This window comes from Meriones unguiculatus, chromosome 11 (genome assembly GCF_030254825.1).
Source record: "Meriones unguiculatus strain TT.TT164.6M chromosome 11, Bangor_MerUng_6.1, whole genome shotgun sequence".
In the NCBI taxonomy this organism is placed as follows: Eukaryota; Metazoa; Chordata; class Mammalia; order Rodentia; family Muridae; genus Meriones; species Meriones unguiculatus.
The window spans coordinates 77136203-77152271 of NC_083359.1; the positions used below are offsets into that span (position 1 = coordinate 77136203).

Genomic DNA, 16069 nt, shown 5'->3' on the forward strand with positions numbered 1-16069 from the left:
CTGGGTTATACTGAGAAGAAAGACTGAAGTGCAGAAAGCGTCCCTCTTCACTTGGTGGTCTATTGTCCCATTTCCCCATGGCAGGGAGTGAGAAGCCACAGTGTGAGGCTTGAGTGGGGTGGAGAACTCAGGTAAGCAGGCACTGAATGGCTGGGCATATTCCCAGGTACTAGGATGTCTGGCCCAGTGTCTCTCACTCCTCAACTCTACAGGGTGGGTGGCCTTGGCAATGTGGGGCTGGTATGGCTATGAGGGGAGGGTAGAAGCCTATGGGGGACCTAGACAGCTATGGGCCTAGGCATTCAGTCAGATATGGCTTCCAGATATGAATACTACCTACACATGGAACTACAGAGACAAAGGAAGCTGGGGCCCTGCTCACCTTGGCCAAGACTGCCACAAGCTTTTTCAGGGCCACCAGGCGCTGTCCCTCCAGAACTGAGAACTTTCCCACTTCTACACGAAAGATGTAGTGCAGTGCAGACTCCAGGTCGGCCATGTAGATCTTGGACCTGAGGATCGAGAGGAAGTGGAAAGAAAAGGGGCATTAACCTCAGAGCAAGTGCTAAAGGAATGGAGAGAGGGGGCATTCCTGATGTCACCAATAATGCAGTGTGCACTTGGCCCTGGCAGCGATCCGCTGACTGCCTTGGGTGAAGAGCGTTTCCAGGCCTCAGCCCCTTATCTGCACAACAGCGCTAGCACATTGCTTAGAGGTAGGTTGCTAAGACAGACCAGCTCAGTGCAGGCAGGCAGGGCTGTCTCTCCAGGTCCAGAGTCAGCCCCTTTTGACCAGGCTCATTCTGTTCTGAGCAAAGACCCATCGGTCGGGTGGGCAGAACAGCGGTACATATCCATGAGGCTCTCTCTGTTGCAGTGAAGAGCCAGGAGTTTAGCTACCCACCAAGGATAGGGGCTGGGATGGTGGAGGCACAGGAGAGGAGACACATTTTCTCTTTCTTCCAGGGCTCATATGCTTCGAGACCCTGTCGGGTCTTGGAGCTCTGCAGCCAGCTGTACCATCCCATGTCCACCATGCTTCCATGGGGGCAGCCCAGGTACTGCTGGCAACGTCACTGGATGCTCGCCACTTCCTGACCTCTGCCCCCTGATACCTGGGTTCTGGCCTCAGCATGACGGTGAGCTAGAGTTAAGAGCTCGGGCAACTCCTATTTCCTGGGCTACTTCACTTGTAAAATGAAGCAATCATTCTGCTTCCTGCAGGTGAGGAGCCAACAAGGCCGAGTGACGAAATGAGCAGTCACTACTTACGTGTCACTCTCAGGAGAAATCTCCACTGTGCTGCCCGCTAGCCTCAGTTTACCTCACCGTTCCGATGTTCTGCCTCAAGAAGTGTCCTCACTGGGCTGGAGAGACAGCTTAGCAGTTAAGAGCACTTACTGTTCTTTAGAGGACCTTAGTTTAGTTCCCAGCACCCACACCCCGTGGTTCATGACCTGTAACTCCAGCTCCAAGGTATCTGATGACCTCCACTGGCCATGACATGCACACGTGTATAAATAATAAAAATAAAATACATTTTAAAAAGAAGTGGCTTCATGATTGAGTGAGGCGATGTCGAAGGTGGCAAGCACAGAGCTTGGCACAGCTCTTACAGTAATCTGAATAATGTAAGTGACAGACATGGCTAATGACACCTGTGTGTACATGCTTGCATGTATGGTCTCTGCATGTGCACACAGATGCATGTGTGCGCATCTGTGTGGCTGTATGTGGAGACCAAAGGCTGGCAGTGAGACGGTCTTCCTCTATTGCTTCTCTACTTTGTGTTTTGAAACAGGGTCTTTTCACTCGGGGCTGACCATTTCAGTTAGCTGGCTGGCTACGGGCCCCTGAGATCTGCCTGTCAACACACGTCAACCCTGGGTTACGGGTGCACTGCGACATGCAGCTTTCACACGGTGCTAGTGATCTGAACTCCAGGCTCATCCTTGCAAGTACTTTACCCACTGACCCTGTCCCAGGTACTCAGTGTCATCTCGTAAGCTTCTCTCCATCTCACTCGATTTATTAAAACTCTTTCCACTGTACTTCCACCCAGGAAGTCCCCTGTGCTAGGATATGAGATCCTCTCTGGACCTTTCTCCTAGTTCTCTGGGCATCCCCCACTTACAGACTATCTCTCTGAGCCAGCACCGTGCTGCCTGGTCAGACATCTTTGCCACTATAGTGTGAGGCTGGGTACTGGGCAAAAGGTCTACAGCTCCATTTCCACACACAGCATCAGGATGTTTACTGCAAGAGCAAAGCCCAGGAGCCTCAGATAACCAGCAGTTCTCTCACACTTAAAAGCATGCACAATGACAAGGACAACCTGAAAAAGCAGTGAATCCCTGACAACGGCATCCAGATGCAGTTGGGTGGCTTCCCATAAGGGATGCTTTGAAGGACTAAAGTCTACAAGTAGGGACTGCATCCATCCTGGGGGGTCAGCAAAGGCAGCCATAGAGGCTAGTGCAGCCTGCATTTCCCTTTTGCAAAGGTGCTGAGCTTCATTCTGCTCTAAGCAAAAATCCCTAGGGGCAGAAAAATAGACGCACAGCGCGCGCGTGTGCGCACGCACGCGCGCACGCGCGCACACACACACACACAGCTCTAGAAAAGCTGGCCCTCTGTGTGGGTGAAAGACTAAGGGTTCGGCTACTCACTAAGGCTGGAGAACTGGGATCGCAGGGGGCAGAATGGGCAGCAGTTTGTCTTTTCTTTCAGAGCCGACATGCACACAGATGCCAGACCTCAGGTCTCATACCCCACTAGACAGAACTGGGCCAGCGGCGCCGAGCACATGCTTGGCACTGAAGAAGCAAGTGCTCAGGACGTAAGTTAGTGTGGAACCTCCCCAGTCATCCTCCACATGGATTCTACTTGTCAGCTTCCCTCTCTCCCTCTCCTTTTTCTCATTCTCACTCTTGTGCTCACTCTACATAGTTGGGACTGGCCTGACAGTCACAATCTCGTTGCCATGGCCTCCGAAGTACTGGCATATAAGTGTGAAGCACCATGCCTAGCTTCTACTTGCTTTCGAGTAAAGTTAAGCTTATGCAGTGTGGGCACTGAACAGCATTCTTTCTCTTATAAAAAATAACGTGTAATGCTATTCGGTAAACCCACATGTGGCTCTGGGGTCCTGGCACTGGGGTCCTTGGTAAGAGGCTGCATCAAGATTCTTAAGCATGGTCAGCAGTCAGGGATCCCCAAAGACTAGCATGCAGCAATGTGCTACTCATCTGGGAATACAGTTCAATGGTAGAGTTTCTGCCCAGCATGTTCAAGTCCAGGGTTGGGTTCCCAGCAGCACAAAGACAACCAAACAAAAAAAAAAAAACAAAAAAAAAAAACCAAGGCCAGCCATGAAGGGACAGAGGTAGGATGTCCCCACAACAGGAACAGAAGTGAGTAAGGCAGTGAAGGGGTGTGGCCTGTGAGCAAAGAAGAGGTAGGAAAAAGGATGTACAGGAATACCCTGGTGTCCTTACCGGTCTGCAAACTTCCACACTGTGGGTGCTACTTCCTTAGGAGTCACTGGTGCGGCTGTGGTTGGGGGAGCCTCCCTAGGCAGTCCCGACAGGCCCTGCAGGTAGGCTGTATAGAAAGGCCTGGACTCCACCATCCTGGGAGGAGAGCAAAGAGAAGCAATAAAGGAAAAATCACACAGCTGACCAATATCAGGAGAGGGAATAAGGTGGCTCCTCCAACAGAAAGGCTGAGCAAGGAACATCTAAACTTGGTCCCATCTTGTCTTTTGCTTTCAAGGCCTCGTTGTAATTTTCACTCACTGTATATGCTACAGGTCCCCCTCCCCCACCTTTTACATCAGCCACGTACAGAACCCCTATCTGGAAGTGCAGCTGGGCCTGAGAGTCACTCAGTGAGCCCTCTGGCTCCAGGCTGAGGCAGGCAGGCCCCCATGTGAATAGCGTCCTTTCTGCCGTGGAGAGCTGGGAGTGCAGTTCAGTAGAAGAGCTCCTAGCTAGAAGTGCAAGTCCTGGGTTGGGTTCCAAGCATCACAAAGACAAACAAAAAACAAAACAAAACAAAACCTCCACCAACTTCAGCCCATGACAGGAATGGCTGGGTTTGACTGATGTCAAGGCAGCCACCCTCCCACAGGCTTGTTTCAAGAGATCACAAAGGGGTCAAAGAATTTGATGTGTGATTTTAAAAATAGTAACAACCGAGAAGCAGGTTTGTCCAAATCCTCCTGATTTCTCTTTACTAATACAGGAGTCTTAGGGACAGAAAATAGCTCCTCAGAAAGGTCTGGCCAAGATAAGCATCAGTGACAGGATGTCTCATGGGAGCCAGCATCAGGAAACATGGTTTCCTTGCTCTGCCATCCAGGCTCAATATCTATCAAAGAGCAGATGGTTCAGGAGCAGCATCGTCACAAACAATTTTCTCCTCCACCAATTCCAAGTGGGGAAACAATGCCTCTTCCTTCCTCTAGGACTGGCACTTTCTGGGCCTGCCCAGGATCCAGCCTCTCAGCCCCCTTGTGAACATCATGCTTCTTGACTCTGACAGGCCTGCCTCAGGGACACCTGATGATCTAGGTCAGGGAAAGGGCCTAGCGAAGCCTCAATGTAGGGTGGCACTAGGGTCCCAAGAAGCAGATTTCTGGGTACCTGGGATAGCCTTGATCTCCTTGGCCCTTCAAATTTCTGCTTGCAGGGCCAGGCTGACATCAATCATCTGCCTAGGGAGGGCATCTAGGCACCATCTGGCGCCATTTAACAGGCCATTCAGCAGCAGGAGGCTGACAGAGCAGCTGAGGCTAGCTTCATTGTTTTCTCCTGACGTTTTGGAACAGACTATTGTCTGGTTCCTAATGAACTTTTCTGCAATTAGAAAAGCAAGGGGAGGGAAGGTCTGGCATGCCTGAGCCCTTGCCAGGCCTGCACCCTGTCAATGCACTCCTCAGTGGACACGGGTGGGTGACACGGCCAGGGCATGGTGTGGGATGGGCAAAAAGTATTCAGGCCTGAGGCAGGGACCCTGAGTGCCAAGGTTGGAGGTCTCATCACACAGAGGACCAGACATCCGCTTCTCCTACTTGGCTGTTCTTCCTAGTGACCTCTCTAGGCAGGAAGACTAAATGGACAGGGAGGAGAAGGTAGAGAGACATCACACTCACACAGGCACTCGGGAGACAGAGCCATTCCGAAACAGCAGGTAGCAAGATGGAAAGTCAGTGACACCAAACTTGCTCACCACGTCGCTCTCTGTATTCAAGACCCTGCGCACTGCCACAGTGTGGTACTGGGACAGGTCCAGAGTTACCTGTAGAGACAGTAGGGTGTGGAGGGGCTTACCCAGGGGGCTGACGGAGCCTGAGTACTGGCCTGGTGCTGGGTATGTACCAGGTAGCTGCTGTATTCTATCTAGACTTGACACCTTGTAGAGCAGACCGCTGCGATAAAGTCCATACAATCCTCAGGTTCCAACTACCAAATACCACCCGAGACAAGGGGCCTCTTCACTCTACAGACCACACACTCTGTCTGAGGGTAAAATGTGGTTTCATTTTTATTCCTTAAATTTTTTTATCTATCTATCTATCTATCTATCTATCTATCTATCTATCTATCTATCTATCTATTTATATTTTTAAGGTATGTGTGCTGTCTGCACGTGTGCCTGCATGCCAGAAGAGGGCACCAGGTCCCGTTATAGATGGCTGTGAGCTACCACTGTGGGTGCTGAGAACTGAGCTTAGGACTTCTGAAAGAGCAGCCAGTGCTTTTAATTGTTGAGCCATCTTTCTAGCCCCCTTTACTTTTATATGTGCGTGTGTATGTGTGTATGTATGTATATATATATATGTGTGTATATTTGTGAATATATGAATGTTTGCGTCTGTATGTGTGTCAGGAAAAAAAATATATCAGTTAACCATAATGGTTTCGTTCTTAGGGAGAAATAATGGAAAAAAAGCATCTCCCCTTACGTGTTATACTATGTGTTAGAACACCATATTTACTCTTCAGAATGACACTGAGACAGCAGCCCTTGTCAGGGCCTTTATACCACAGCTGCAGCAGGTGAATCCTGACTCCACAGGACCAATCTTTGCTTGACTCAAATTCCTTACCTGCAAAATGATAGTGATGACACCAGAAATAAACACAAGTCTTAGAGGCTTGATGACACTGATAACATTTACTTAAAATGCTTGTAATAGTGGCCAGCACATGGTAGCTATATATGCTATTCATTAAAAATATATAACTTGGGCTGAGAAGATGAATCCATGGATAGTGTTTTTCCACAAGTGTGAAGACCAGGTTGCAGATGCCCACAGCTCATGTAAAAGGTGAGGTGATAGCACACATCTGTGATCCCAGCATGCCTAGGGTGAACTGGGAGGTGAAAACGGAAGACTATCCAGAAGCACCCAGGCTGACAGCCTGGCACACACAGCAGTGAACAAGAGACCCTGCCTCAGCAAAGGAGAAGGCAAGGACTGACATCTGAGGTCTTCCTCTGACTCACACATGTGCACTGTGGCATGCAGATGCCTGTATGAACACACACAAACACAAGCATGCACACATACACATACTACACACACACATGAACAATTTTTGCCTCTATATGGTGGTACATACCTGTAATCTCAGCGCTCGGAAAGTGGAGGCAAGAGAGTCATGAGTTCGAGGACTGTGGTGGTAACATTTGGTATGAGGTAACATTTGGTATTGCTGTGACAGACCCTACCATGCTGCCTGGCAGCAGAGTGTGGACTTTCGGACTCTGGATTAGGAAAACAGCTGAACACTAAGTGGGGCTCGGTGGCCATACTAGTAAGAGTGTGTAAGGTAATGGTGCTGAGAGCAATGTAGATTATGATGGCCCAGCTCAAGCGGGTTCATTTATTACTGTTATAGAAATATAAAATATTAGTAAGTGGCCTAGAGACTGTTCTTACAATATTTTGGTGAAGAATGTCTGCTTTCTGCCCTTGTCCAAAAATCTGTCTGAGGCTAAATTGAAGAGTTTAAGATTAATGGCATCGCTAGAGATGATTTCAAGACAGCCTCGTATTGATTCTGTCATGTGGTTATTTGCAGTCACTCTTATGCGGATCTACAATGAAAAGGAGCAAGCTGAGGGGAAAAAAATGTACACTAGGAGGAGAAAAGAAGCACCAGGGAGTGAAACAGAGCTAACTGGGTGTGAAATAGAGCTAACTCTGGTGCTCAAGGAGATTTAAAAAATAAATAAATAAAGTCTAAAGAAAAGTCTGGTACTAAATGGAATAAAGGAAGTAGGGACTTCAGAGCAAGACCCCACACAACTAAACTTCCAACTGTGGAAAGGAATTAAAGAGAAGCTTAAACACTGAAAGAAACCATTGAAAACAGAAAGCGGATACAGATGTACTTGGATGAGGGGGCCAATTTCCAGTCCCAGCAAGCAGCAGAACTTGGCAGCTTCTGGTTCTGGATTTAGTGTCAAGGATACAAGAAATGGGTTGTAGACTCCTACTTTACAGCTACGGAAGCCACTGAGGCTAGTATGTTAGGGGTATCCCTGTGTGGAGGCCCAGAGTGGCCAAGGTGTAAAGCTGTGAAAGTGAAGACCCCAAGATGTTGGAGATGCCAGAGTCATGGGATACCTGCCAAAGAGACATGCTAACAGGGTGTAGAACCAGCCCCAGAGACAGAAGTGTGTTGCAGTCAACACAGGTAAAAGTAGTTGGAGATCTGAGGAGCACTTTGGCATCAGACATGGAGATGCAGAGTTTGGAGTCTGCCTAGAGGGTTTTTGGTCTTGATTTGATCCGGTATTTCCTCACTATGTTCCCTTTCCTCTCTTTTGGAATGGACTGGACATGTATATCCTGTGCCATTGTATGTTGGAAGCATATGATTTGCTTTTTTATTTTGATTTCACAGGAGGTTACTGGTAAGAGGTTGCCATCAGTCTCAAAAGATACTTTAGACTTTTAAACAGTGAAAACTTCTAAACTGTGAAAACTAGGGGGACTTTTGCAGTTGAACTAAATACATTTTGCCTTATGATATGGCAACACGCCTATAGTGGAAAGGGAGTGGAATGTTGTGGTTTGAATAAAAATGGCCCCCATTTGATTCCTAAATGCTTAGGGAGTGGCACTATTTGAAAGAATTAGGAGGTGTGGCCTTGTTGGAGGAAGTGTGTCACTGGGGGTGGGATTTGGGGTTTCGAAAGTCCAAGCCAGGCCCAGTGGTTCTCTCTTCCTGCTGCCTGTGGATCTGGATGTAGAACTCTTAGCTACTTCTCCAGCACCATGTCTGCCTGCATGGTGCCACGCTCTCCGCCATGATGACAATGCATTAAACCTCTAAACTGTAAGCAGGCCCCAATTAAATTCCTTTTTTTAAATATAAAAGTTGCTGTGGTCACGGTGTCACTTCACAACAATAGAACAGTGACTAAGACAAAGTCAGTTTCAGTAAACCAAATCCTGTTCTGTAGCTGAGGAATTGAGGTGTAGAACTGAATCATGTTGTGTGAGGTGAGGGGAGAAAAGCTGATTCTAATTAGTATCTGTCAGCCATCTGTGTTTGACCTTGGAACAGGTAACAAGCATGGGCACAGCCACCTTACACCGTGAAAAGCTCTCAGTCACCTGTAGCAAGCCCGTGAGCCAGCAGCAGAGTGGTTTTTCTCTACAGCAAGCAAACAGCTGGATCTTCATAAAGCACCTACTGACTGCTGGCCACTAATCCAAGCTCTTTATATAAGTTGTCTTAATGAACATTCTAATATGAATAAACACAACCACTTCTATTCAACAGCTAGAAAATAAGGCTCAGAAAAAGTTGGGCAACTTGACCAAAGACATTCCTTGAGATGATGGATAAATGCAGCCTGCACTGATCAGGGAGCAGTTTCCTCATGAGGCTCCATGTTATTTCTCATGCGCCTGCTTCCCTCACTCTTTTTAAAACTCCAATTCTACGCAGTCAGGGCGGTAAAGAAACACCACAGGTTGTATTGGCATGCCAAACAGCTCTGTTCTACATTGTGAGCTGTGTGATCCTAGACGTTTTATCCCACTGTCTTAAGTTTAGGAATCCGCGGCAACGTGTTGGCATCTAGTCCCAGACTCAGTAAATAGCAGGTGTTACTTTTTCGTTTCAGAGAGAGACGTGAGAACAGATTCCAATGCTTTAGGGTGGAAAGGTACCCCTACACCCATGTGCCCTACCAGGGGTCAGGCAGTGCCTGCCTAATAAACATCCAGAACCAGATGCCTGCATTGCTCTGAACAGGGCTCTTTCCCAAGGTCTCTTCTTAGACTCAGAAAAGGTAGGGCAGCTCACCTCTCTACCCACGTAGGAATCTTTTCTTTCAAAGATCAGGGCCAGGTACTCTGTATTATTTCTTACAAAGAATTCATTGATCTCCTTCAGCCTGCAAGAGATAAATGGGGTCACTTTCTCTCCATAGGCAGTAGACATGAGGTAAATCTCCCAGTGGTGCAGCACTTCCAGTGTAGAATGTCGCCTGTAACCCTGTGGCCTCCCTCTGCCAGCCCACCAACAGAGGAGACCAAACCCTTAAGTCCAGAGGATGCTACTCCTTTTATCTAACTCTGCTTTCTCAGCTGACCCACCTTGGGTTTCACTGTTTTCTATTTTTCTTTCTGTCCCTTTTAGGATCAGGAATAAGCAGGAGGCAGGCTGGGGAGAAGTGGTGGGGTGCTCTCGGACCAGCTGTCTCCGTGTTCTGGGTAGGACCCAGGCTTACTGAAGATGGTCTTACTGGTTCCCTAAAAGACTGGTGATTAGAACCCACCAAACACAAGCCCTGATCCACAGCAAGTCATGACCCGTGGAGACAGCAGCATTTTCCTCTTAGAACAGGAACAAAAAGGGAAGCAGTGAACTAGAGTCCTGGGTGCAGGAGAATGCAGACACAATGGCCCTCTTTAGCTCCAGAGTGAGGCCCAGTTTTCTTGGGCATAAATGATTTAACTCTCAACCAGAGAACTAAAATATAGGTTGTTCTAAAAACTCAGAGAAAATTATGTCTCTTTATTCCAGTTAGCTGGAGAGATAGCTCAGCTGTTAACAGCACTGGCAGCTCTACTAGAGGATCAGGGTTCAAGTCCCAGTACCAACATGGCAACTCACAACTGTCTGCAACTCCAGTTCCAGAGTATCCAACACCTTCATACACACATACACGCAGGGAAATAGCAATGCATATGGAATAAAAATAAATTAATAAAAAATAAAGGGAGCACCCATCTCATTTAAGGTGAGGACAAGTGAGAAAGGCATTCACTTCCCTGAGTTAACCCAAAGAGCAAATACCTTCAAACAGAAAGGGCGACATTAGGTCAATGCCAGAATCCAGCCTGGTGGCAGTATGGATGGATATGCCAGAGAAGTGGGGATTTGGATGAACCTCTGATGGATAAAAGAGGTTCTGCGGCTAATATCAGCCTCTGGGTGGCATTCGGGGCCAGTCTCTCTGACCACTGCATCCTCATACCTACCCTAGGCTGGCAGAGGAGCAAGTCCTCAGCCTTCTGAAGAGGCAGCTAGCTTAAGTTGCATCATGTGTTATTTGTCTATATTCTTCCTAAGGGGCATCAAAAGGATCACTTTGAGACAGGACAGCAGATTTGGCTACTTGGTTGCTTTTAAAGTTCCCAGGTGTGTGTGTGTGTGTGTGTGTGTGTGTGTGTGTGTGTGTGTGTGTGTCTGAGACAGAGACATAGCCATGAGAAGTGGAAGCACTGGGGTACAGGCTAACACTTGAATTTTTCCAGACAGATGATACAGATTCGATATGAACTGTTTGCACCAAAGGCTCATGCAGTGAAGGCGTTAGTCCCCTGCTGATGGAGCTGAGGGATCCAATCACTGAGAGATAACTGGTTCATGAGAGTTCTGACTTAACCAGTTTATCACCTAGTTTTTAGATTCATAAATCAACGGCCAAATCAAGAGGTGATGGAAACTTTCAGAGGTGGGCCCTAGATGGAGTAAGTACACAACTGGGTACATGTCCTTGGGGGCTATATTGTCCTGAAATCCTCTTTGTTCCACTCCCCCGTGTGTGTGTGTGTGCATGCCTCTGTCACATGCTCTGGTGCCATGATATTCTGTATCATCTCATACCCCAAATCATGGGTACTACCAAATTTGGATTGAAACCTTTCTTTCTTTCAAATTGTTTTTCAGGCATTTGTTACAGCAGGGGAGGGGGGTAAAGAACCCAACAATTATCATAGAGAGAGTCTGGTTGTAGAACCCCAGCCTACATTAGGAGTATATGCTTGGCCCAGGGTCTCTGTGAGGCCCTCTAGGAAGATGAAGAATTGGGAAAGACGATAAAGGAGTCATTGTGGATTGGATTCCACACCAGTTGACCATTTTCAGTTTACAAATAGGGCCTTTACTCTTCTGAACATCATAGCCTTTTCTTCCTAATGGATTCTGATCTCCTCTGCCCTCTCATCTGTCAGTAGTCTTCCCTGGTCTAGGCCAGAGAAAACCTCCTACACCAGAAACAGTCCTGAGGACCAGACAGGAGAAGCGGCAGCAAGCTATCTGAAGAACTACCCTCACACACTTTTTCTTCCATCCAGCAGGTCAGGTCCTTTGACCCTCAGCTAGCCCCTAAGGAACAGGGCTCCTCAACACCTGAAGCAAAAAGAAATCACTCCCAGCTACTCTAAAGTATGTCTGGCCCACGGAGCTATCTACCCATAGGAAGAATCAAGGTGGGTCCTCTGCCCTGTGGTTCCCAACACCTTCTCCATGTTTGGGTCCCCTGTTACACTAAGCCACCCCAACCCAAAATACTTGGCAGGCTCCAGGGGTGGACAGGCTAGGGGCCACGTGTCACGGTGGGACTCCAGAGCATCAATGAGCCGCCTACGCAGCGTCTGCACGTTAGCACCAGCCGCTAAAAATGAAACAGAAAGAGGCGTCAGGACAGGACAGACTCCAGCACCCTTGCCACCTTCGCTCACAAAGAAGGGTCCCCAAACCAATTCCAAGAAAAAGCACAGGCCAGTCTCTCTCTGAGAAGGGGATGGGGCGAGGGCGCTTGCTGCTTAAAGAAAAGCAAGGAGACCCATCCCTGCACATAGTTATGGGAAGCTGTTTCATGAACACTGAAAAGTCAACTGATGGTCTTCGCGCAGACAATCTGAAAAAGGAAGTGACTCCTTGGCAAATGCTAGTTTTCCCATGTGCCAATCTGCCCTTAGCTTTGAGGCTAGTGTCTTACTGGGAGTTCCTCAGTAAGAACGCTCAGTCCATCATGGCACTCAGCCAAGGGTCAAGGGTTCAGAGGGCAGAAAGGTGTCAGAACTGTCTGAGAGCAGAAAACTGCCCTTTTCTGAGAAACTGAAAAACTCAGAAAACTGACTTTTCTGAGGACAGAAAAGTCCCTCAGAACTGGCTGCAGGCTTGTTCTTTGAAACCAACCCTACTTTGACATTCTGGGAACTGGTGCCCCACCTTCAAGCCCAGAACTTTGATAGGTCACACTTGAAGAGCTGCCCAAATGGACTTTCCTAAGATATCTCCCAGACTGACTGAGAAGACACTTATGGGAAAACACAGACTTCACTTGAGGACTCATTCATCGATGTGAAGGGAGCTTCCTTCACCCTGGAGGAATCTAGGTAGATGCAGAAGAGCTGGAGAAGATGCTGACAATGCCAACACAACAGCTGGAGTCAAAGCACCCACCTGGTAATGCTGTTCCAGAACCATTCTTGGAAAAGGCCTTAAAAAACTGAAAACAAAGAGACAGGAGTCAGCGGCGGTGTCAGGTGGGCCTGCATTTACAGCTGTTCGCTAACTGGGTGACAGGCTAATCTTTTTTTGAGCCTCATGTTCTTTACCTGTGGATTCAATGAGGGAGGCTTTGTTCTGGGACTCTTCTCTAGTGTTCTTACACTGAATTCCCCTCCGCTTATGCTAAAGCACTCTTAGGACCTGGAGGCAGCCGCTCAGAAACTTTACTAGAGAGCAACTCCACATAGCGCTGGCGTCTGCACAGTCATTGGAAGCTGTTTAGTGAACAGTGAAGTCACCAATGGCCTTTATTCAGACCATCTGGAAAAGAAAGTGGCTCCTTGGCAAGTTTAGCTTTCCCATTTGCCAGTCTGCCCTTCCTTGCCCCTTTTCCTGGAAAGGGGCTTTGAGGCTAGTGTCTCCTCAGCAAGAACTCCCAGCCCATCATGGCCCTCAGCGGAGGGTCAAGGATCCAGGACAGGTCCTACTGAGCAGTGGACCTGAGCCCCAGGAAAACAAGACTGTGTCATACAGGTCCTTTTGACATCATGTTACACTCTTTTCCTGGTATGTGTGACACCTCAGGGCCCAGTGTGTCACTGGGTGAGAGGAAAGAGAACACTGGAGGGCAACTACAACCTGGGCTTCTGCCTAAGGGCAAGGTAGCTGCAGGGCTCTTGCCTATGTTCTCCTATCTCGAGAGAAAGATGTGGGTTGTCCTGGAAGATCCCTAGCCATCTGAAGAAGAGCCCGAGGGCTTCTTCATGAGGTCTCAAACCTCAGGACCACATTTTGCTAGTTTGGTCCTCTATCTCCAACAGCAGGGCTGCAGCCTGATCCCAGGCAAGGTGCAGGCCATAGGGTCTGGCGGAACTGGTTCAAGACCTGACTTTGATATGTTCTTATTGTGTGACATTGGAAAACCCTTCTGCTTCTCTAAACCTTAGTATTCTGATCTATAAAATGAGAGTGACACCACCAGCCTAGAATAAGATCCAAGAACCAAAAATCTAAGTTAATTGAGGCACAGTAACCAGTACACAGAATAATTGACTCGATAAATACCAGTTCCACCACCATCATGCCCTCCTATAAACATTCCCTTTTAGCACCAGGAAACACGTTTCATTCATGTGTAGGCAGGAAAGGAAAAAAAATCACCTGAGGAACAGACTATAGTGACCCGCCATCTCCTACCTGTGACCTATGATCTCACTGCCTTTTCTCCTCATCTCTACTCCATTCTTTATTCAAAGTATGAGTGCAATACTTTATTCATAAAAGAAAGCAGCCCATTTACACATGTCACACATGAACCCATGTTCGTGACAGTTACTGAACAAATCTTCACCTAGTAAATTTATTATCCTAATACTTGTAAAATGATGACCAATTTCCTGAATCGTGACATGAAATCAAATTTATATTGCACATAAGAATCTTTGTGGATAGACACTGCTTCTCAGAAACAAAATAAATGGGCCTCTGCAGCGTGGTTTGCTCAATGTGGTCTTGCAGCTCTACTCACTTTTGTGTAGACAAGACAGACTTCAGCTTACTTCCAGACCTCCCACATCACGGACTCACTTTCAGCAGTGTGCCTTTCTCATAGCCAAAGCAGCTACTTTCAGATCTTGATACCTTTCCTTAATCAGCCACCAGGCTGTCCAGCTCTGAGCAAGTACCTGTCATAAAAGGAGCTGTCATCCCCCCAACAAAAGGCATCTCCCTCACCCTAACTAGGTTTCAACGCTCTATTCTACCACAGAAACTCTGATCTGAAAACAAGGGTGACTCAAAAGACGCTCCCACAGACTGCGTGGCTAGAGAGGTTCTGCGCCATTATTCAGCCTTCTTGGCACCAGCTTCCCCTCTACCTTCCAGAACAGTATCGCTCTCTGAGAATGTGTCCACCCTACTTCACAATCTCTGGACATTTTCTCCTACCAATTAACATCTTTCTCATCAAATGCTGTTCCTACCAGCCCCTTTCCTAGGCTATAAAGAGCTCCTTTTTAAAAAATAATTTTTATTTTTTGATATTAATCACAGGTTATTTACTTTGTCTATAAAGAGATCCTAAGCATCCTCATGTAAAAGGACAGAAGGGAGGAAGTACAGGGCGATAGAGAGGCCTCCCTTCTCTCGTTAGTCACTGCATTTCCCGTTTCCCTGCACTGCCAAATGTCTCTCCTGCTTCCAGACATCCTTGCCCACTCCTCTGAGCCCACCACTCAGGGAACGTCCTTCAGGAAACCTGAGTGGTGGCTTTCTCTCAGGCCAGGCCCAAGATGTCTCCCGGGCGCTTCTTGCATCCTCAGCAGTAGCTGTCTGCTGCCCTGCCTACCTTTTTTTTTTTTGTACACGTTTTCTTGAAACTAGCTCTTCTTTTCATGTTGCCACCCTCCTGGTGTGCAGGACAGACCAGCTCTTCTTGGCTACTGTTAGCCCTTGTCCTAACGTCACCCTTGGCTGCTCTCCTGTGCCACTGTCGTTCCCGCCTGGCGCTCCTAGTTTCTCCTGTTTAAAGTGCTCTTAGAGGCACTGTCAGGAGGAAGGGGCTCGGTTTACACTTTCAAATGAATGAATGAAGAAATGAATCAAGAACAAACCTACTGTTCCTCTGTTACCAAGTCATAGACTTTGCCCAGTGGATGTACTATCTGAGCCTTGTGTCTCAGGCACTCACCCGTCCTAGACTTGTAGTTCCTCCTAGTAAACTCCACAGAGGCTTGAGGCGCCCTCCACACACACCAGGGCTGAGTTACCCTCCTTCAGCCTGCTTCTGCACCTGTGTTTTATCTTATCCAGAAACCAGTCCTCCTCCCTGCTTTCCAGACCACCATTTCCCTTTGCTACAACCCCATCCAGTCATCTGGCGAGTTCTGTGACTCTACCTTGGGACACCTTCAGACTGCCTCTCACCCTGTCTAGACCAGGGTGAAAACTTAGTTCCTGATCTGTTACATTAGTCCCTTTGCTTTCTCTTCATGAGTCAGAAATGTTAATCCTCAGCTGGGGAGGTGGCTCAACAGGAAAAGGAGATTGCTGCCAACTTCGATTGTCTGAGTTCAGTCCCTAAGACTTACAGGGTAGAAGGAGGGAACTGACTCCTGAAGGTTTCTCTGACCTCCAAATACATGTATACACACATGCACGCACACACACACACACACACACACACTTAAAAAAAAAAAAGGAATGCTGTCCTCTCAATCTTCACCTGTCTTCCTCCTTTTGACTTCAGTTTTTCTCTGAGGCATAATTATGGTTCCTCTTCATATTGCCATAGCTCT

The 16069-nt window shown here is 47.7% G+C and overlaps 1 protein-coding gene across 2 annotated transcripts in view; it reads right to left on the reverse strand.

Moving 5' to 3' along the window:
* Positions 1-16069, reverse strand: part of Qsox1 (quiescin sulfhydryl oxidase 1) — a 37829-nt gene that overhangs the window by 8165 nt on the left and 13595 nt on the right. For both annotated transcript variants that reach the window (XM_021660514.2, XM_021660510.2), the window contains exons 3-8: positions 12726-12771; positions 11829-11931; positions 9333-9423; positions 5156-5301; positions 3498-3632; positions 383-512 (exon numbers count right to left, since the gene is read on the reverse strand). In XM_021660514.2, the coding sequence (XP_021516189.1) occupies positions 383-512; positions 3498-3632; positions 5156-5301; positions 9333-9423; positions 11829-11931; positions 12726-12771 (651 nt within the window). The remainder of the gene's footprint in view (positions 1-382; positions 513-3497; positions 3633-5155; positions 5302-9332; positions 9424-11828; positions 11932-12725; positions 12772-16069) is intronic.